Raw genomic sequence first — 23,288 nt, forward strand, 5'->3', positions numbered from 1 at the left:
ATCTGCGGGCTTAACCCCAAGACTGAATAACTTCTTATTTAACCTCCTTTCGGAAAAGGCAATGAATTTCGACAATGGCCACATGAAAATTCGGAGAGTCAGTTACTATGGACTACCACAAGGGTCCTGTTTGAGCCCCTTGTTGTATAATTTTTATGTGAATGATATTGATACATGCCTTGCACCTGGCTGCAGCCTTAGGCAATTGGCGGACGACGGTGTTGTTTCAGTCGCCAGCAACAGCATCGCCGACCTTCAAAGTCCTTTGTAAACCACACTAAACAATTTAGAAGTGTGGGCCACAAACCTGGGTATCGAGTTTTCTCCAGAGAAAACGGAAATGCTGATATTCTCTTTCTTTTACAACACTGAGAGTAATAGACGCTTGAATTTGGTTGACCCAAAGGTCGATATCTTTTTATATGGTAAAAAGATATCCATTGCCAGATCTTTTCGATACCTAGGGGTTTGGTTTGATAGCAAAAATATATGGAGGAAACATATTTACTATCTGGTACAGAAATGTACAAGAAGAATCAACTTTCTCAGAACGATTACCGGACTCTGGTGGGGTGCCCATCCCAAAGACGTCCTTAACCTATATAAGACAACGATACTGTCCGTCTTGGAGTATGGTTGCATATGCTTCCACTGGGCAGCCAAGTCGCATTTAATCCGACTTGAGAGGATACAGTATCGCTGTCTTAGAATCGCACTAGGTAGCATGAAGTCAACTCACAACATGTCACTCGAAGTGATGTCCGGAGTGATGCCGCTAAAGCTGCGTTTTGAGCTACTATCGCTTCGCCTCTTCGTCCGCTCTACAGTATCAAATCCATTGATAATCGAGAACTTTGAAACACTGCAAGAGATAGGGTCTAAATGCAAAATCATGGAGGTCTATCGTGATTTTGTTTCTCTACAGGTGCACCCTAGTACATCTCAAAATACTATCTGTGCCAGCTTATCAGAGTCCTACAGTTCCATTTTAAGTGTAGATACCTCGTTGAAGGAGGCAATTAAAACTATCCCTGATAATCTTCGCTGGATGACAATTCCCAACATCTTTGTGGAAAGACATGGCCAACCAAATGTAAACCATTTTTACACTGACGGATCCTCATCAGAGCAGGGCATTGGTTTTGGTGTATACAACACGTGTACCGAAGCATATTTTAAATTACGCCAACCATGCTCAGTTTATGTAGCGGAGCTCGCCGCAATCCTTTATGCCTTACTGTTGATAAGTGCATGCCCTCCGGATCAGTATGTAATTTTTTCAGACAGCCTAAGTGCTCTTGAAGCATTAAAATCCGTGAAGGCTATTAAGAGCCCAGACTATTTTGTAAAAGAAATTCTAAAAGTCCTAAGCTCCCTGTTTGAAAAATCGTTTCGAATATCCCTGGTATGGTTGCCTGCTCATTGCGGCATCTTAGGAAACGAGAAAGCAGACCATTTGGCCAAGAAGGGTGCTTCGGAAGGGTCCGTTTACGATAGACCCATCCTCCCTCACGAGTTCTTACGGGCCCCACAAGCTTTCTGCATTGCACGCTGGCAGAGCTTGTGGGACACGGATGAACTTGGGAGGTTCCTGTACTCGATCTCTCCTAGAGTTTCTTTGAAACCTTGGTTCCGCGACATCTCTGGAGAGCGTGCGTTCATTCGAATGATGTCTAGACTTATGTCTAATCATTTCGCACTGGGCGCACATCTCCAGCGTATAGGACAGGTCGACACGAAAGCATGTGGCTGCGGCCTTGGATTTCACGACATAGACCATCTTCTATGGTCTTGCGAGGAATACGAGGCTGCACGACCCACTTTGTTGGATGCAGTCGAGAAACTGGGAAGATCTCCTGGTATCCCCATCCGGGATGCACTAGCTGGGTCGGACTGGAGCCTCTTGGGGATTATCTTTGGGTTCTGCAGAGCTAACGGTTTAACTGTGTGACATCCCTATGGCAAGACTCTTGTGGCTGGCTGTGCGGTGGTCGGTCGTCTGTGTTGGCATGCGCTTGTGCCGTCGGGTTGCGAACGTTTGTCATCGTCGGACGGCCTGCTATCGGTTGGTTGGCCGGAAGAGTAATGTTTCCCATCCATACTCCATTTGTGTGTCCTTGTGCTACATGTTGTAAATCGCTAGTTTGCTTGTGATGAATGACTGTATGTGTGAATGTATAAATGAATGTGCGTGATGTGTATGGCTGGAAGTTCAGGCACGGCTTGAGACAGAAGATCTTTGCATGGATGAGGTCCTTGCAAAGATTTTAACCCTCGATCCCGGCATATAGATCCTCGCCAAGGGCTAGGACAAGGTCCTTCGTAAAAAAGGTTCCTAAAAACATGCTAGATGCATACTGTCACTCGAAAGCGTTGGAAGCTAAACTTCATAAAGACCCCTGATACGCTTACTGGACTATTCAAAACGGACTGGATCGAACCTGCAATGGATATTTCGAAAACTCCAAGACTATCCATATATATACAACCCGGACAAGTACGCCGGATGACAACGTACAACACGATCTCGACCCCTGCCACGAATGGACTTCACAAAACAAACTAGAATGGACGACGACGGATTGCACGATCTCGACCCCTGCTACGAAAAAATAGGCCATTCGAGAAGGACTTGGATTGGATAATTCCTGCACTGTCCGAGCACACCCGGAATAAGGTGTCCTTCCATAATTGCGAGAAGGAAATGTCTCGCAATCATTTGAATTGTATGATTATACCCTAACATTAAGCAATACGGCCAAAGCCGTTCCTTCTGAATAAAAAAAAAGAAGGCAGCTTTACTCACTTTATTGAAATTTGAATTCAACTTATTTCAAATTTAGGAGGGACGACAGGATTGGATTTACTTTATAAAAATGTATAAAAATACTGATTGATTTTGTTTTAAAAAGTTATAAACGTTATTTACATAGTGAAAATGTTTTGCGATATTTTTCTAAAAAGTTTTCAGCAGTGTAAAAATCTTATATGAAAAACATTAAATTTGTAAAGGTCAAATGAATATTCAAATATCTATATATATATTATGTTATTGCATAATACTTAATGTGTCCGAATCCACGGCTCCGAAGCCGGATCCGCACCAACAGCAGAATTAGCAGAATAAACAGAAAAACACCACAAACAACAACACAACTAACAAAACAAATCCAAACCATTATTTAAAAAAATCGACACAGGGTAAAACACAAACCAAAATCATGGTGGAATAAAGAAATTAAAAAATGCATGGAAACAAAAAAACAAACGCAAGAAAATCCTTCAACAATTATAGAACCATTGGATCCTTAATTGAAGTAAAGAAAACATCAGCAAAATTGAAGTTAGAGATTAGTAAAAGTAAAAGAAAATACATAGAAAATACAATATAAACGATAAACGAAGATATATCTAATAATAACAACTGTGGGAAATTGTTAAAAAAAATTAACTAACAAAGAGGAAAGAACGCAAGACAAAAACATTATCCATAGTAATGAGAAAAATGCAAAAAAAACTACTTGAAATAAATTTTGAGAAGGACAAAGGACTAAAACTGGAAACATTCAATATACCAGAATTTATCAACGAGTAAACTGTGTTAGAGGAAGAAGACTGGGACAATATAATCAGCAAAACAATCAGCACCAGAGGATGACAAAATCACATATGAAATGCTAAAAACTTCTAAACACAAAAGAAAAAAACAATTTCATACGAGAAATGAATGAAATGTGGCAAAGGGGCAAAATAAAAAAAACAATACAAAAAAATAAAGACAATAGCAATCCCAAAACCAGGAAAAGATATACAACCAATCGAAAACTACAGAATCATCTCACTTCTACAAACAATAATAAAAGTAAGCAACACAGCAGTACTTAAAAAAATAAACAGGCACCTCACAACAAACAAGATACTACCTGACACCTCTCTTGGATTTAGGAAAAAAAGGTCGATACAAATGTTTACCAACTATGTCTGTAATCAAATTACAATGAACAAAAAAAACAATTTAAGGACAGGTATAATATTTTTTTTTTATTCAGTAGGGACGGCTTTGCCGTATTGCTTACGGTATAATATTTATTGATCTAACAAATACATATAACACGGTGAAAAGCAATATATTAATAAAAAAAACTTAATAGAAGCGAATATGCCTAGTCAAATCAACCACTGGATAGGAGATTTCTTAAGAAATAGGACTATCGAAATGACAAACAACGGAAAAAAATCGCAAAATTAGAAACGGATGGTCTCCCACAAGGAGACGTGATGTCTCCTACACTGTTCAACATACAGTGCCTCAATCGGAAATCCAGAAAAGTCTAGCTAGAGTTCAATGAAGTTTTGTCCGGATTTCCGATTGAGGCACTCTACAGTGTCGGACAAATCAATAGGACCACTTATCAATCTATTATTCACTTATCATAATATTTCATGACTTAAAGTAATTCAATCTTTACCAAACTTTCATGAAAGCACTTTTCGGATGTTGGCTTAAAGTCTGCTTTGAAAGTTTGTTGAAAAGTTAACAAACAAAAAAGTTATTATAAGAAATGTTAAAAAAAACCCAAAAATCATGCGACAAAATAATAGGACCAGTATAGAACTTTTTTTTATTTTAACCATTTATCATTATTAAATAACAGCTCCGGTTTTTAATTCGCAATGTGGCCAGGCCGTACATTTGAAAAACTAAAGAAAATAACAAAATAGCCTTATCCTGGGCTAACTTTGTAGCATTTAATATTTTGTTGCATGCCCTTTGTTCCGGATGACAGCTCGCATCCTTTTAGGCATGGATTCCACCAAACTTTTACAAGTCGATGGCGGAATGCTGTACCAAGCATTCTCTATATGATTCCACAGTTTCTCTTTAGTTCGAGAACCTGCCGGTGGAAGCTTAGCTTTAACAATCTTCCACAGGTTCTCGATCGGATTCAGGTCAGGCGATTGTGCAGGCCAATTCATGACGTCAATTTTTCGATCAACAAACCATTTTTTAACCGCTTTTGCAGTATGTTTTGGATCGTTGTCATGCATGAATTGCCATTTCAATGGAATCTCCCACTCTGCATGAGGCAACATGACAGTTTGGATGATGTTAAAGTATCGGTGTTGGTCCATGATATCTTTTATCCAAAAGATAGGACCGACACCGTACCAAGAGAAACATGCCCAAACCATTATTGTTGCCTCCGCCGTGCTTCACGGTTTTTAAAGTGTACTGTGGCCGGTAGGCGGTATTCTTTGGACGACGCACAAAGCGTTTCCCATCCAAACCTACCAAGTTCACTTTGGACTCGTCCGACCACAGTACATTTCGCCACTTGTTCAGGTTTTTACCTGCCCAGTCGTAGTGCTCTCGAGCAAACTGCAACCGGGCTTGAACGTGGCACTGTCGAAGTAACGGAACTTTGCGGGGATTCCGGCCGACCAGGTTGTTTTCAAATAGGCGACGCTGCACTGTCCGATCACTTACGGACAGTTGCAGCTCGTCCCTAATTGCCCTGGCCGACTTGAAAGGATCAGCCTTGCACAATCACGTCATCCGAGCATCATCCCTAGCGGATGTCTTGCGTGGCCTACCCGTTGGTATTTTCGTGCCCGTACTGTGCAGCGCGTTATACACGAATGTTTTGGATCGGCCAAGTATTTCCGCGATTTTACGCTGGGAGTACCCAGCAGCGGACAAACGTTTGATATCTAAACGCTGTTGTTGTGTGGAGTGTGCACTACGGCCCATCGTTGGAATTCCTTCAATTAAGCGCTTGAAGTAGTGCACCCAAAAATACACGAGCTAATTGATCTGGCTAATTGGCTTAGAACACAGTGTAAGCGATCCAGCGCTGTGACGCGCTTTTATACCCGTAGACGAAGGTACTCACCACTATTTCGTCTCTCAGTGCAAAGGGAGCTCAATGGACCAACACCGATATTTTAACATCATCCAAACTGTCATGTTGCCTCATGCAGAGTGGGAGATTCCATTGAAATGGCAATTCATGCAAAACAACGATCCAAAACATACTGCAAAAGCGGTTAAAAAATGGTTTGTTGATCAAAAAATTGACGTCATGAATTGGCCTGCACAATCGCTTGACCTGAATCCGATCGAGAACCTGTGGAAGATTGTTAAAGCTAAGCTTCCACCGGCAGGTTCTCGAACTAAAGAGAAACTGTGGAATCATATAGAGAATGCTTGGTACAGCATTCCGCCATCGACTTGTAAAAGTTTGGTGGAATCCATGCCTAAAAGGATGCGAGCTGTCATCCGGAACAAAGGGCATGCAACAAAATATTAAATGCTACAAAGTTAGCCCAGGATAAGGCTGTTTTGTTATTTTCTTTAGTTTTTCAAATGTACGGCCTGGCCACATTGCGAATTAAAAACCGGAGTTGTTATTTAATAATGATAAATGGTTAAAATAAAAAAAAGTTCTATACTGGTCCTATTATTTTGTCGCATGATTTTTGGGTTTTTTTTAACATTTCTTATAATAACTTTTTTGTTTGTTAACTTTTCAACAAACTTTCAAAGCAGACTTTAAGCCAACATCCGAAAAGTGCTTTCATGAAAGTTTGGTAAAGATTGAATCACTTTAAGTCATGAAATATTATGATAAGTGAATAATAAATTGATAAGTGGTCCTATTGATTTGTCCGACACTGTAGAGTGCCTCAATCGGAAATCCGGACAAAACTTCATTGAACTCTAGCTTGTCCGGTTTTCCGATTGAGGCACTGTATGTTGAACAGTGTAGGAGACATCACGTCTCCTTGTGGGAGACCATCCGTTTCTAATTTTGCGATTTTTTTCCGTTGCTTGTCATTTCGATAGTCCTATTTCTTAAGAAATCTCCTATCCAGTGGTTGATTTGTCTAGGCATATTCGCTTCTATTAAGTTTTTTTTATTAATATATTGCTTTTCACCGTGTTATATGTATTTGTTAGATCAATAAATATTATACCGTAAGCAATACGGCAAAGCCGTCCCTACTGAATAAAAAAAAATATTATACCTGTCCTTAAATTGTTTTTTTTGTTCATTGTAATTTGATTACAGACATAGTTGGTAAACATTTGTATCGACCTTTTTTTCCTAAATCCAAGAGAGGTGTCAGGTAGTATCTTGTTTGTTGTGAGGTGCCTGTTTATTTTTTTAAGTACTGCTGTGTTGCTTACTTTTATTATTGTTTGTAGAAGTGAGATGATTCTGTAGTTTTCGATTGGTTGTATATCTTTTCCTGGTTTTGGGATTGCTATTGTCTTTATTTTTTTGTATTGTTTTTTATTTTGCCCCTTTGCCACATTTCATTTATTTCTCGTATGAAATTGTTTTTTTCTTTTGTGTTTAGAAGTTTTTAGCATTTCATATGTGATTTTGTCATCCTCTGGTGCTGATTGTTTTGCTGATTATATTGTCCCAGTCTTCTTCCTCTACCACAGTTTACTCGTTGATAAATTCTGGTATATTGAATGTTTCCAGTTTTAGTCCTTTGTCCTTCTCAAAATTTATTTCAAGTAGTTTTTTTTTGCATTTTTCTCATTACTATGGATAATGTTTTCTTCTTGCGTACTTTCCTCTTTGTTAGTTAATTTTTTTTAACAATTTCCCACAGTTGTTATTATTAGATGTATCTTCGTTTATCGTTTATATTGTATTTTCTATGTATTTTCTTTTACTTTTACTAATCTCTAACTTCAATTTTGCTGATGTTTTCTTTACTTCAATTAAGGATCCAATGGTTCTATAATTGTTGAAGGATTTTCTTGCGTTTGTTTTTTTGTTTCCATGCATTTTTTAATTTCTTTATTCCACCATGATTTTGGTTTGTGTTTTACCCTGTGTCGATTTTTTTAAATAATGGTTTGGATTTGTTTTGCTAGTTGTGTTGTTGTTTGTGGTGTTTTACTGTTTATTCTGCTAATTCTGCTGTTGGTGCGGATCCGGCTTCGGAGCCGTTGATTCGAAGCTGGCTTCGGAGCCATTGTTGCGCTCCGAAACGCCCATCACTATTCGGCAGTAACACTATCTGCCTCAGCACAATTTTTCGATCGAAAAAATTCGATCGATCCGGCTGTCATATTGGTGTCAATTGACACTCATTTCGCCGCCAAGGTGTTCATTTTACTGGTCTTTTTTAAAACTGGTATACCAAGACACTCACCAGCAAAATGAACTATGCTACAAAAATTCGAACGTTCCGCTTTGTATGGGGCAAAATCCGCGACGCATTGAGCTGCGGAAATTATCGGATATCAGAAAAATGCCATAAATCAAGGTTGATGTTTTTGAATAACGTTATGTAAAAACAAGTTGGTCAATGTTTTGGTTCAACAATCATTTATTAAATATTAAAAAAATGGTTTACCTGGGGGGCCGACTTCATGTAGGGGTATAAAAGAAATACAGTGAACCCTCTCTTATTTGAGAGGCGATGGGACTATCGAATAAGAGGGGTTTTCAAATTACAGAGGTTGAAAGTGAATGAAAGGTTCATACAAGACAAGAAAGAGACAGAACATTTAGTATGCAGCCTTAACTGTTGCTATAGGAAACTGCGAACAGAATCGCCAATTTGAGCATACATCTTTCAATAACCATGGCAACACCATACTCAAATAAGAGGGACACAGATTTCAGTGGTTTTCCAAATTAGAGGAACAAAAATGTACTGGAAATCAAGGGACTGTGCAAAATGTTCAAATAAGAGAGGTTTTTCAAATTGGAGAGGTGTCAAATAAGAGAGGGTTCACTGTAGTTATACTGTCAGTTTTACGTGAACGCCTACCGATTTTTTTGATCGAAAAATTGTGCTGAGGCCGACTGTCAGTTTTGCGTGAGCGCCTATCGAATTTTTTCGATCGAAAAATTGTGCTGAGGCCGTATAACAAAAGTGTGAATGTGTGTGTTAACTTTCAGCCAACGAAATCTATTTCTTTTGCTTGTAGTGGTTGGTATCATTTTGAACAAGATGATTTCAGTGTTATGTTCAATAAATTGTCAATAAAGACATAAGCATCCACTCAAAACATGCGGCAAGGCCGGTTGGGGTGTTGGAGCTACAGCACATTTTTGATTGAAAAAAATATTGATAGTAATTTTAAAATTCTTATTTTACTACGATATGTCATAAAACTTTATTTTGAACCTATTAGACAGTATTCAAATCTAACTAGATATTCAAAATATATACGCTTTTAAACACGAAAAACATTATTTTTCCATACAAAATATATCGCCTACGCGTGTAGACGGTTGTACATGTGAAGGGTATTTTAACTTAAATAATTAAAAAAAACTAACATTTTTTGTATTTAAAAAAAAATCTTTTTCACATGGTTAGAAAACATCTTTTCAGAGGCATTTAAAAAATTTGAAGCCGATACGACTGCTTACTCCAAAGTTATTTTGGAATAAAGATGCGAAACTTACCCGTGTAGGCGGTCGTACACATGACGGTTAAAGGCATTGAAAATCTTATAGAGTTTCTAAAAAGAATATGACATTTGCTTGCGTTCCAGCATAATGACATGTGCTGTTACCCTGTTTTTTTCGACTGGGGCCAATATACTCTCTCTTGTTGGCCTGCTCACGATAGAGCACGTCGATGTGACATGGCCCAGTCAACAATTATTCTCCAGGATGCTTGGTCCCTGGCTGCAGCCTCCCATCCAAGTAGACACCCGATCTCCGTCAGGTCTCGTTTCACCTGGTCCAGCCATCGAGTTTGCTGTGCTCCCCTGCGCCTTATGCCGAACTGGAGATCGCTGTCGAACACCTTCTTGGTGGGGCATGAGTCCGGCATCCTCATGACATGCCCCAGCCATCGTATCCTGCCAGCCTTCGCCACCGTCAGGGCTTGGTACTTGTTTCGACGCAGCGTATCGCAACGCATTGCGTGACGCACGCTGGTATCTTTTCGCTGCGTTCTGCATGGATATGTCAACACATTTTACTAAGAAAAACATCAACAAACAGCAATAGGGTAAATGTACCAATAGTGGTGCAATTTGTAGAGGTACCGATGTGTTTTAATGGATTTAAAGTGTCAGGAAGGACAATTTCTGAATATTTTAACACATAGCAATTGGAATATGTTTTATCTTCGCAATCGCAACCATTTTTACCATGAAACACATCACATTTACGAAAAAATACATATTTTTGTGATTGCTTCGTTGTACCTATAATGGTGGTATGGTTCCTATAGTCGTCGTATTGTGTTCCTATAGTGGTGGTAAATAAGGATGCCTCAAAACAGTGTATAATATCAATATAACTTAGTTTTGAAGATGTTTTCGTGTGAATAGCAACGATTACTGCCGTAATATAGGTTTCTTGCGTAATTTGATCATAAAAAAATGTATAAATTTGATTGATGAAACTATTCACTAAAGTACTGCATCACACCTGTCATCAACCAACACCCGGAAGAGTGTGCTTGATTTGAAGTCAATTTTTCATTCAGCCAGATAAGCGAATTTTGGCCTGTTTTTGGTAAATTACCTACATAAAACTCATTTCTGTTGCTTATTTTAGTGAAAACAGTACGACATGCCAAAAATTTCCTTGAAAAAATCTAAAATGACCTGTATTTATTGATTTTATAACTATAACCACTATAGGAACATGCCTGTTTTGTGTACCTATAATGGCACTATGGTAAAAAACACTTAAAAATGCATAAATATGGTCAAAATGCCAATAATTTTAGTAAAAAATAACATTTCATAACAGTTATGTTGAAAAACTAGTAATTGCGTGAGTATGTGATCATTTAGAACGTTAACAGAAATATGAGTTTCGTTATGAAATCCTAAGGATTTTGGAAAAATGTTGACACATTTCACAAAATAATGGATTTTTCGGTCACTAAGTAACGGAATGGCCCCATTTAACTTTTAAACCCTTTGTAAAAGGCTAAAGAACATTTCACACTAACTTAAATAACTTAAATACTTTTAATTTGCCCTATGAACCGCATTTTAGAGCAATAGCACCACTATTGGTACTACCACCACTATAGGTACATTTACCCTAATGCCTCTTATTTATAGGTTCTGATGTGATTATAATGTTAAATTACAACTGTAAAATCATTTCCAGTTCTGCTCAAAACAGTGCAAAGCATGTTTTCGCTTTTTTATTGCATATTGCATACTGACCCACACACACCTGTTTTGCAGCAATTACGAAATTCCTTTCTCTACATTTATTTTGTTTTGTTAATAAAATTATTTAGTAGTCCAATTACACACAAAACTGCGCTCGAAACAATTTAACGTGGAAAAATATCGATTTTCACCCGATATGGTTAAACCATTTTGACAGACGCATCACGACGTGCGTCGAAATAGAAATTTTTCTACTTTGACGCTGCGTCGTGCGTCGTTAACGCATGCGTCTGTCAAATCCCATACATTTTGGCAAAATCGCAACGCATTGCGTCGGAACAAGTACCGCTCTCTCAGGATGCTCGGTTTACCGTACAGCACAACAAGCTCGTGGTTCATCCTTCTCCTCGACGCTCTATGCTCGAACAGATCGCCAAAGATGGTCCGGAGGATGCGTGGCTCAAACACGCTCATAGCGTTTGCACCCTCCGCTCGAATGGTCCAGGACTCGTGTCTGTAGAGGACCACAGGGCGAATCAATGTGCTCACATTTCGTGCGGGCTCGAAGTCTTCTGGATCTTAGCAGTCGGTGAAGCCCATAGTATGCACGATTCCCCTGCACAATGCGTCTCCGGATTTCGCTGCTGATGTCGTTGTCCGAAGTAACGACCGTCCTGAGATAGCAAAACTCCTTTACTGCCTCGATATTGTCGCCGTCAACTAATACGCTGCTTCCCAGATGGTCTGAGTCTCCAGCAAGTAGGTACTTCGTCTTCGTCGCATTGATTCTCAATCCAATTTTTGCTACTTCGCATTTGGGTCGGGTGTACACCTCACACACTTACAGTCAGTCCAAAAAGTATTCGTCTAGCTGAATATTTTACAGAAAAAGGCAAATTATGGCCGCAATACGTATGTAGCGATAAAAGTAATGATGAGGTTTGATAAAGGGACCATCAATACACATGTTTTGCTAAAAAAATTATTTAAATAGTGCAATAGCAACCAAAATACATAAAAAACTATCCCACACATTTTGTAACCTTCAAAAATGGGTAGGATAGGTTATGCATAAGTTAAAGATACGATTTGCGCCATCATGCTCCGCCTCTATGACCGCTTGAAGTGTAATTGAAACAACAGAATTGCATTATTTTAGAAGGAAGTCACCAGTAGATTGATAATAATAAATTTAATTCACGTCTACGTAGTGTTTGTCCAGCGAAAATAATTAAAAAGCTAGATGGACGAATACTTTTTGCGCGCCCCTCAAACGACTTCTTTTAGTTTTTTAAGTATTTTGGTTGCTATTGCACTATTTAAATAATTTTTTTAGCAAAACGTGTGTATTGATGGTCCCTTTATCAAACCCCATGACTACTTTTACCACCCCATGCCTATTGCGGCCATAATTCGCCTTTTTCTGCAAAATATTCAGCTAGACGAATACTTTTTGGACTAACTGTACGTTGTTGTCCAGCCGATGATGTCGATGTCACAAGCGAAGCAAATGAATTAACCGTGCATACAAAAATGTACTTCTACAACATTGAAGTGGCCGATTCTGTGGCCGTGTGGTTTAACCCACCAAACTTACAGTGTTTTCTCTTTGTTTGATGCAACTGGATTTTTAGTACAAGAAATTGCTGGCGTTTTCGGCATCTTGCTTATTTGGGTACAAACAAACAAAATCAACCATGAAATACTAAGCCTAACTAAACTAATCCTGACCTAGTAAAAAAAAAAACACAGGTAGAGCGCAGAGACTATCATAATCTTAGAGAAATAAGAGAGTAAAAGAAAACAAAGAAGATGTAGAAATTAAAAATTCGAATTTGTTTATACCTCACACATACACCTTTTCTTTATGTACATCTTGTTTGTGCGATCACACCTAGGTTTAAGTATCTCAGGCAATACTGTCAAATAGAGATGTCATTCGTGATTGAGTGCAAAAACTGAAAACACGCAATTCTTCAGCCTTCAGTTAATTCTTCCGAAATTAAGAGAGATTACAAAGACAAATTCAAGATAATTAGAAGAAAAAATGGTTACGGAAAGAGTTAAGAGAGGAGTCGAAATCAAAGAGATAGTAAAAGTGGTTAAACAACCTGAAACAGGATATAAGAGTGTTGTGTCTTTGGCTTGTATCAGGTTTTTTATTCAAACACTGATATAACAGTACACATAATAAATATAAACTCACAAGCACAATACACACTAAAATACTCGGCCGCGCGCCAGCCGTACCGTGCCCTGCCGGGAGCCCTGCTCGACCGGCTGCTCGCAACACTTGCTTGTCCGAGCCCACCACACGCACTAAGCGGCCCGCGCTTAGTGTGTGGACGACAGTGTGCGTGACACACTGTCGTCCCCTGGACATTGACCAGTGGTAGCACAACTACCACGGCAAGTCCAGGGGTCGGCACGGCTGCCCACAACATCTCCCCCTTTTACTTATCCGGAGGGGGTCGAACCGACACGCGCATATTCCATTGCGGGAATATCGGTATGGTGACACCCTCCGGCCATAGATCCTTGTCCTGGGGCATTTTTGCGCAAATGCTGCTCCTAAGCTGCGACCCCGCTACCCGTCTACCGCAACGCTGCTACGATGTTGCAGGAAATCTCCCCGGCGGCGACCGTAATGTCCCGCTAGCCTCATCCGGCTGAAGAGCATATCCCAGCAGCCCGTTATGGCATCCTGTAGCGGTGGTACAATTGCTGCAGCAAGGATGGCACACATTTCGCCCTTCACGTCGGGAACATCACGTCGGTGCTGCAACTGGGGACGGAATACGACCTCCTCCTCTTTCCGACGAATACAACGGCACCAGCGGGACGGCATGGGACCTCGCCCCCCTCTCCGTTAACACTACAGCTGCAGCGGGGCGGCATGGAACCTCGTCCTCCTCTCCGTCAAACACAACGGCAGCAGCGGGGCGGCATGGGACCTCGCCCCCTCTCCGTTGACACTATTGCTGCAGCGGGGCGGCATGGGACCTCGCCCCCTCTCATTGGTTTACGACGGCTGCAGCGGGGCATGGCATCTCGCCCCCTCACCGTCGAACACAGCGGCATCAACTCAGTGACCTCTCGCGTCACCAATGATGGCCCGGCAGCTAGGCAGAATCACAATTCGCCCCTTACACTGCCGGCGCTCCTTGGACTGCAGCCCGACGACACCTAGAGTCGCTGCAGATGGCCCGGTAATCAGGCTTCGACCTTCCCATTGCCAGCGCTCCCAGAGCCTGCAGCCCGGCGAATCAAACATCGCCGAGTGTGTGTGTGCGGCTGTCCCTTCTGTCCCCATCGCGGGACGACACGGTCTTAACGGCGGCGGCGGCAGCGGTCCTTGTCGAACGGCGTCCCACTGTCGAGGGGACCCGTGCCATCGCGATGGCGCCGGCTCCAACCGACGCGCTCGATCGCGATGGCGACCGCGGATTCTTCTAGGGATCCTCCTTACGCAAGAGGATCCCATCCTCGTCCCCACTGTTGTGTCTTTGGCTTGCATCAGGTACTTTATTCAAACACTGATATAACAGTACACATAATAAATATAAACTCACAAGCACAATACACACTAAAATACTCGGCCGCGCGCCAGCCGTACCGTGCCCTGCCGGGAGCCCTGCTCGACCGGCTGCTCGCAACACTTGCTTGTCCGAGCCCACCACACACACTAAGCGGCCCGCGCTTAGTGTGCGTACGACAGTGTGCGTGACACACTGTCGTCCCCTGGACATTGACCAGTGCACAGTGGGCAACGGCCATACAAACGCCGGGATGAAAATCAATTCCTCGTGCTATTGCAGTTTTTCTTCATTTAATACAATTGTTCTTACTATACAGGGTAGTCCTACACTAAAATCGTCAAGACAGCGAATAAAACTTAATAATTATCGCTCACAACATTGCATTCTTGCGTATCAGTTAACAGAATCAACAGTAAGTGTTAGGAATTAAAACGAAGGTGCAATAAGTTTCTGACTGAACATGAATTTTTAAAGTATTACGCACTAAAAAAGTTGTGTTTTTTAATGGTTTGTTTGGAAAAGAGCTGATTCCTATCTTACGACCTTTTTTAAACTGTTTTTCCTCTCTTCAGCTTTGTTTGTTACCTGTTTGTTTCAAATGCCCGTTTATGACAGGTAGTTGGATACTAGTGGTTAATGGCTCATACAACAACACGTCAAAATCGCTCGCACTATTTTCAAGAAAAAGTTTAATAATTTTCGGGGTCGCAGATGGTCGCAGCTAATTTCAACGTCAAAACGTAGGAAAAATGTTGATCTTTCCTATGATATACGACACACGAGTGAAATCGAGTCGAATCATAAAAAAATTCACTCTCCAAAATGAAAATATCCAAAAATTCAGCAGTGATGTTTGGTTTTCAATCATTAATGAACTTTAACAACAAGTTTTTGCAAAATTTTCAGACATTACATCAAAGTATGACAAAAAACCTTTCCAATGACACATTAATTATCAAAATCTAACCATCATATACTAAAATATGATGGTTTATGTTCGGTCGAAAAATAGCTCAAATTTGGGACAAAAAACACAAAGTTTACACTTTGATGGCCTATATCTCAGTAAGTTTAAGATAAAAACGTGAAATATTTTGGTTTCAACTAAGTTTAAGTATCTATTTTAAGAAAATGATTATAGTGTTAACCTGCGATGAAGTTGGTTTTTCGATTTTTATACAGGCGTTTGCCCAATGTGCAGTGGTAGCACAACTACCACGGCAAGTCTAGGGGTCGGCACGGCTGCCCACAACTAAGAGCATCATTGAAAGTATAAAGAGTATGACGTATTTCATTTGACCGAAGATCACGTGGACGAAGAGAACGAGAGGGAACATACAGCGTGATAGACGAGAGTAAATCAGGAGCATCAGTAGTAGAAAGTAATGAGCCACCAATAAAACAAGCTTGAAACACTTGGCAGCGGAAGCTTAAAGAATGAAGATTAAATAACTGCAATGGCGTTTCATAGGGAGGTAGTGAGGCAGCACCGAACAAACGACGAAAAGCAATCCTGGTAAAGGGGCGCTGAATGCTTTAAATTCTCTTACAGCCATCGATAGTAGAAGGATTCCAAATGATGCTAGCATATTCAAGAAAAGGCCTGGTTTCGTTCAGTCCGAACGTTTATTGTCCAGTCCGAGACCTCTAGCGGCCGCTAGCTGAAGTACGGACGCCTTGTCGATCCTCGAACGATCGCGTCGTCACCATAAGTGACAGGCACTATGGTAAAAAATGCATAAATATGGACAAAAGACAAATAATAATTTTAGTGAAACAATAACATTTCATTAAACTTTTATTGAAAAGCTAGTAATTGTGTGATTGGGTCATGGTCATTTAGAACGCTAACAGAAATATGAGTTTCGTTATGAAATCCTAAAGGCCGGGGGACACTCGTTAGTGTAATTTCGATTTTCACTAGCGCATCTCGCGGCGGCTGCTAGAAGCTTTTTTTGTCATTTGGACAAAAATAACTTAATTACTATTTTTACTAAAAGTATTTTAGTACAATACCACCACTATTGGTACTACCACCACTTACCGTAATGGTACGTTTACCCTAATGGTTTTAACATTAAAAAATAAATATCTGAAATAGCATTCTTCATAACTCATATGTTCACTGTTTTTATCTAACTTTTATGTATTTTCTACAAATCGCGGAAAAGACTGTCCATATAGTTGTGGTAGGCGCTGTATGTAGAGGAAGGTAGCTAAAAACGGACACTGCGGGTAAGATGGACACTTCTCATAAATGCATGACAATTCAACAATTCAGAATCCAAACTGAAGGTAAAACAACACATTTGAAAATATTTTTGGCATAATACATGTTTTTTATTATTATTATTATTTTTATTTTTTCATTGTTTACTATTTTTAATTACAATATAGTGGAGCTCTGATTGATATTAGACCTTTTGTGCCTTTTACACAATATACTGGATAAATTTAACAGTTTGCACGTCATGATATAGATCATGTATCAGCCATCGCGTTAGAGTGGAGTTCTTCTGCAGGGAAACATTTTTTTTAAAAAAACCCTGGTCACATTGAAGACATAATATATGTAAAATTGGTTAAATTCACGAACAAAACAAATTTTCAATATTGCACTTAAAAAAGTTGACGAATATCAAGAAAAGATAGAATTATAGTACAATTATTGATTATAACATGATCAGTGCCCAAAATTAGGACGAAATCATGTGCAGCTCAAGAGGACCAAAGCAAGTAGGGTTGTTTCCTGATTTTGGTCGTGTTTAACTGATGAATTAGTGAAAAAACTACTCCATGCCACGTACATGAGAAGAAATGTATAGTAACACTAGGTTTTGTGCATAAAAAGCACAATTGACCCTAAAAAGTGTTTGGTTGTGTGGAACCGTTTACAAACTTTTTCATCTAACCGTCAAAAATAAGCTTTCAAAATGGTGGACCAAAATCGAGCTATGCATCGACCTCTGTATTATATAGACTTTGTGTTTTATATAGAGGTTGACAGAGGCTGAAACCATGGAAACACTCTTTACAAAACCACACATAAACCTAGCCTGCGATTTTCAGCCTAGATTGTTTTAACCTCAAAGTCATTTATCTCAAGGTGAATTAAAGAGATCAGGTGGTGGAGTCTCCAATCAAAGTGGATGTAGACCAGGTGGTCTAATAGCATGTTTTTTCTAATCAAATTTGAATGTGACTTTTTGACAGTAAGGATGATTTTTTTTTTGCTCAAACAGGTTTTCTGGTAGCTTGACAAATACACAAAACATTCTTAACACTTTGACGGTCGCCCGCAGGACTGTGCTGCGATTAAGAAAACATTGGTTGACTGCTGAGTACACCACTGTGGTATGATGCAGGTTTTCAATACAATTTACAACTGAATCCTGTCCAAATTACTCAGAACAGAATATAACAAGAGAACACCTCGACAAAGTGAGTAATTTTTAGAACAATAGCTGCGGCGCCTGGCGAAGAAAAGAAAGCGAAACGTGCGGCCGTCAAAGTGTTAAAATCTACATTCAGAAGCAGAAGCGATAAAAATCAGCCTGTTTCGTCGCGAATAGTTTTCGGATAAAGTTTCCTTTTCTTTCTTTGGTTTTTGCTGCTAATAATTACCGAAGCCGTTGTAAGAAATTGCTGGTGATGAAGAGAGGGAAAAAGCCTTTTCGCCCTCTATTTATTAATTTATGATCGATAGAGATGTGTACATCAACGGGCGCGGATGTGATCCGATCCGCAGTTCAAATCTGCACGATTCGCGTAGCTGCTCGAACATCCTCCCCACCTTGACGAATGTCAACAAAAAGTTGCTTCCTAGACTACACGTGGTTTTCGCTATCAGTTCTGAGCGGTAAAACGCATATTTTCGTGATCGGTCGCGTAATTATTCCCTTAGCTGTCTTAAGCGTAACGACGCGTACTATCTTGTCTTCACCGGGATGGATTTTAACGATACGCGCGAGAGGCCAACGAGTGGTGGGTAACGATTCGTCCATGAGGATCACTAACCTGCCGGGAAGTATGTTGCTGTTGTTGCTGCCACCACTTGCATAACATTTCTGCATTTCTTGTAGATACTCAGTGGCCCAATGCTTCCAAAAACGCTGAACCAAAAGCTGCCACTTCTGAAGATCATCTAGCGTGCAGGATTTCAGCTGGGTGTAGTCCGGTTCAGGCACGGCGAACATCGATGTGCCAATAAGGAAGTGTGCCGGTGTGAGTGCAGCTAGCTCGTTGGGATCGTCGGACAAAGGCAACAGCGGACGGGAATTCATCGCTGCTTCGATTTGGTGGAGCACAGTGCAGTAGCCTTCGTACGACAGCCGCGTATTGCCCAGGTGACGATAGAGGTGTCGCTTCGCCGTCTTTACTGCTGCTTCCCATAATCCGCCGAAGTGTGGAGCCTTTGGTGGGTTGAAATGCCAAGTGATTCCCCGGTCAGCGCATCTAGTAGCCACGGTGTTGCGGTGTTGTTCGTCGTTGAACAGCTCAAAAAGCTCCTTCAGTTCACGTTCTGCGCCTTCGAAGTTTTTCCCATTATCAGAATGGATGTGGGCTGGCAATCCGCGTCGTGATGTGAATCGGCGTAGCGCTGCTAAGAATCCCGCCGTTGTGAGGTCTCCTACGAGTTCCAAGTGCACAGCTTTCGTAGCGAAACACACGAAAACGCACAGATAGCTGCTGCCTTCCGGTGCGCTGGCTTCAAGTAGAATGGACCGGCGTAATCCACTCCGGTTACAGAAAAAGGTCGGCTCGGTGTGATGCGGGATGGTGGAAGCTGGCCAACCGGCTGCCGGGCGAGTGCGGGATCTTGCCGAATACAGCGGAAGCAGTTTCTTGCAATGCTTTTTACCAAGCGACGTCCGTCCAGTGGCCAATACAGTTCTCTAATGCGGGATAGCAATAGCCTTCCACTAGCATGTTTCATCTCTTCATGATAATCTTCCGCAAGTAGACGGGTGAATTTGTGGTTCTTCGGTAGAACAGCTGGATGCTTGGACTGATACGGTAGTTGCGACAAGTTCAATCGTCCTCCCACCCGTATTCCTTCTTCTGTATCCAGGAATGGGGTAAGTTTTCGTAAAGGAGATTGTTTCATCAATGCTTCTCCCTTTTTTAGCTGCTTGATTTCCGCGGAAAATGCATCTTGCTGGGCTAGTCTGCAAAGCACAATTTTTGCAGCATCCACGTACTTGGGCGTGATCGTCTTGGATGCATTGGTGTGCGGTATCGATCGCTGTGATCGCGCCTTCTGCTTGGTGTTGCGCACAAAACGTATGCAGTATGCAATGATGCGTACCATTCTGGTGAAGGATGAAGAAATGCCAAACCATGGATGAGTTTGTGTACAAACTAAAGCGGCACTCACCTGGCGTGTTTCTAGGTCCGCCTCATCGCTTGGTTCTGGATCTGAGCTGGGCCAATGGGACGAAGGTTGCACAAGCCAATCTGGACCGTTATTCCAAAGCTGATTCTGCGTGAAGTGTGCTGCCGACATGCCTCGGGAAACCAAGTCAGCAGGATTGGATGTGCCAGGAACGTGCCTCCATTGCCTTGGATGAGAGTAGTGTTGCACCTCAGCTACTCGATTTGCCACGAACGTCTTCCAGGAGTTGGGAGGTGACGCAATCCATTTTAGCGTCACTGTTGAGTCGGACCAGAAAAACGATTCGGCGCACACGATCTGCATTGCCTCCTTGACGCGATGATGCAGATGGGCGCCCAGGACAGCTGCGCTTAGTTCAAGCCTCGGCAACGTGACGCGCTTCAGTGGTGCCACTCGAGACTTCGAAGCTAATAGGCTGATGCGGACTTCTCCCGCCGCGTTTTCACAACGAGCGTAGACACATGCTCCGTAGGCGGCCTCAGAAGCATCGGTAAATGTGTGAAATTCTACTGTTGCATCTGGTAAGAGAGCGTAACGGTTAGTCCTGTACTCGGATAACGTTTTCCAGTCGCTCTGAATCGCCTTCCATTTTTTACAGATGTGATTAGGAACAGGTTCATCCCAGCCGGATTTGAGTAGCCATAGCTCCTGCATCAGCATCTTAGCACGCACGATCACCGGTGCTATCAATCCGAGCGGATCGTACATTTTGGCAATGCTCGACAAAATAGATCGCTTGGTCGACGTGGCTTCATCAGCCTCAGTGTTGGATTCAAAACACAGCTCATCCGATTCAGGCTTCCACGAGATGCCGAGTGCTTTGACCGTCTCGTTGGGTATAAAATGCAGCGATGAGTGTGTGCCGATATACTCGGTGCTTAAGCCGGAGAGTACGCTCAGATTGTTTGAGGTCCACTTGCGCAACTCAAACCCACCTTTGGCAAGTAGCGCTGATAACTCCTTACGCAGCTGAACAGCTTCGCGAACGTTATTGGCACCACCAATGAAGTCGTCCACGTAAAAGTTTCGTTTCAGGGCTGCAGGTGCAAGCGCATACTCAGTCCCTTCATCCTCTGCTAGTTGGATAAGTGTGCGTGTAGCCAGAAACGAGGAAGGTGCTAGTCCGTATGTAACGGTGTTGAGCTCATATACTTGGATCGGAGCTTGCGGCGAAAATCGAAAGAATATGCGCACCAATCGACAATCATCAGAATGCAGCAGTATTCGTCGGTACATTTTAGCTATATCTCCCACAAGTGCTATTTGGTAAGTGCGGAATCGCAACACAATATCAAGCAGTTCGTCCTGCACGATTGGACCAACACATAGAATGTCATTCAAGGAATAACCGGTGCTTGCTTTTGCAGATCCGTCGAACACGACCCTTACTTTCGTGGTGGTACTGGAGGCTTTAAATACGGGATGGTGCGGTAGGTAGTACGCCCGTTCATCCCCACTATCTTTGTTCATGAGCGACATGTGCCCCAGCTCCAAATACTCCTTCATGAAGGCATGATAGTCTTCCTTGAGCTGTGGGTTGCGTTCTAGCCTCCTCTCCAGCAGCTCGAAGCGTCTCAAAGCGGTAGTTTTAGACTGGCCAAGCTTTTCCGTGAAGTCGGTCTGTTTGGGCAATCGTACAATATAGCGACCCGACTCGTCGCGCTGAGTGGTTTCTTTATACAATGTTTCGCATCGCCGCTCATCAGGTGAGTACGAATCATTGACGCTTAACTCTTCTAGCTTCCAAAAGCGTTCTAGAGACTCCTCCAGGGATGCCATGCAGACGATTGTGGACGTGGCGGTACAATCGGTCGGAGATGCAGGATTCTGAGGAGAGGTGGGACCAATCATGACCCACCCAAACACGCTGTTCAGCATAGTTGGAAGGCTCGGAGCAAGCTCGTGCGATTTTACGTTCGTAAAGAAGGAAGCATAATGACGGGCACCAAGGATGAGATCAATCGGTGCTGATTTATCGAACTGCGGGTCAGCCAAAACAAATTCCGAAGGAATGTTCCAGCCGCGAGTGGAAACATCATGCGCCGGCAGATCAGCGATCACCTTGTCTACTATCAGAAAATCGACATCCAAATCAAAGTGTTCAACACGTGAAGCAATTTGAGCTCGAACCGACCTCCTCACCGTTCTGGTGGATAGTCCTGCTCCTTTGAGGGTTATGTTAACCGTGCTACCCTTCAAAGCCAACCTCTGAGCAAGGCGATTGCTCATCAAATTGGGCTGTGATGCGCTGTCTAAGAGTGCACGCACAGGATGCAGGATGCCGTGTGCATCGGTTACATTTAGAAGTGCAGTTTGTAATAATATTTGTGAAGGTGATTGTTTTATTGCAGCTGCGTAGCTGCGTTGTATGCTAGCCGTGTGATCATCAGTGGCGTGTGTTGTGTGTGAAGGTTCATCTTGCGCAGCTAGCATTGGAAATGTAGTGGAAGATGTGCTGGGAGTGCTTTCAGTGTGAATCATTGTGTGATGCGCCAAGTTGCAATGACGACACTTGTACTGTGACGAGCAATCGCGGGCACGGTGATTGTCTCGCAGACAATTCAAACACAAGCGGGCATCAAGTACCTTACGGTACCGCTGGGCAGGATTCATGGCATTAAATCGCTGGCATTTTGTGATGGTGTGCGGCATATTGCACAACGGGCATTTATTAACATCGCGGTCAGTGGTAGCAAAACTAGCAGTGCGCGGAAAAATGGTGCGTCTTGGTGGTATCGGTGTTTCTATAGGTGATGGTTCGGGTTTGTTTACTAATAGCGTCTCGAGTACGCGCATACGGCGGTGTAAAAAGGCAATCAACGAATCGTAGCTCGGATTGTCATTGGTCGAAGCAAATTCTTCCCAATCGCGCAATGTGTTAGAGGGCAATTTTGTGCAAAGTAAATGCTCTAATATGCTGCTCCAGCCGTCAGTTTTCTCTCCCAAGTGATTTAGGGTTTTTTGTGACGCTCGAACTCGTCCACTAACTGGTGCAGGGTTGTCGCACTTTCCCTCTTCGCTGGTGTGATGCCGAACATCGCTTGCAAGTGGCGTTTTTTCAGCAGATATTCATTCGAATATCGCTCAGCGAGTGTTTTCCAAGCTAATTCATAGCTGGAGGCGCTTATTGTAATGGCCTCGATCACTTGCGCTGCTTCACCTTTTAGGGCTGCGCGTAGATAATGGAATTTTTGTATTGGCGGCAAATCAACATTATCGTGAATCA

At 42.0% G+C, this 23,288-nt stretch overlaps 1 protein-coding gene across 1 annotated transcript; it reads right to left on the reverse strand.

Annotated features, from left to right (window-relative positions):
- Positions 1-19,698: 19,698 nt before the first annotated feature.
- On the reverse strand, positions 19,699-21,940 carry LOC133395107 (uncharacterized). The gene is made up of 3 exons (XM_061663804.1): positions 21,452-21,940; positions 20,045-21,367; positions 19,699-19,728 (listed from the first exon to the last, which is right to left on the reverse strand). The coding sequence occupies exons 1-3, from the start codon at positions 21,938-21,940 to the stop codon at positions 19,699-19,701; spliced, it is 1,842 nt and encodes a 613-aa protein (XP_061519788.1).
- Positions 21,941-23,288: the final 1,348 nt, after the last annotated feature.

This window comes from Anopheles gambiae, chromosome 2, assembly GCF_943734735.2.
Source record: "Anopheles gambiae chromosome 2, idAnoGambNW_F1_1, whole genome shotgun sequence".
NCBI classification, from domain to species: domain Eukaryota; kingdom Metazoa; phylum Arthropoda; class Insecta; order Diptera; family Culicidae; genus Anopheles; species Anopheles gambiae.

What these genes read in the sequence shown, in the direction of transcription:
- LOC133395107 (XM_061663804.1), bottom strand. Translation starts at nt 21,940, where the DNA reads ATGCTGAACAGCGTGTTTGGGTGGGTCATGATTGGTCCCACCTCTCCT. An exon ending in CCTCCAGTACCACCACGAAA is followed by an intron (nt 21,368 to 21,451) that starts GTAAGGGTCGTG and finishes CCAATCGTGCAG; the next exon opens with GACGAACTGCTTGATATTGT. An exon ending in CGGACCTAGAAACACGCCAG is followed by an intron (nt 19,729 to 20,044) that starts GTGAGTGCCGCT and finishes TCCTGGATACAG; the next exon opens with AAGAAGGAATACGGGTGGGA.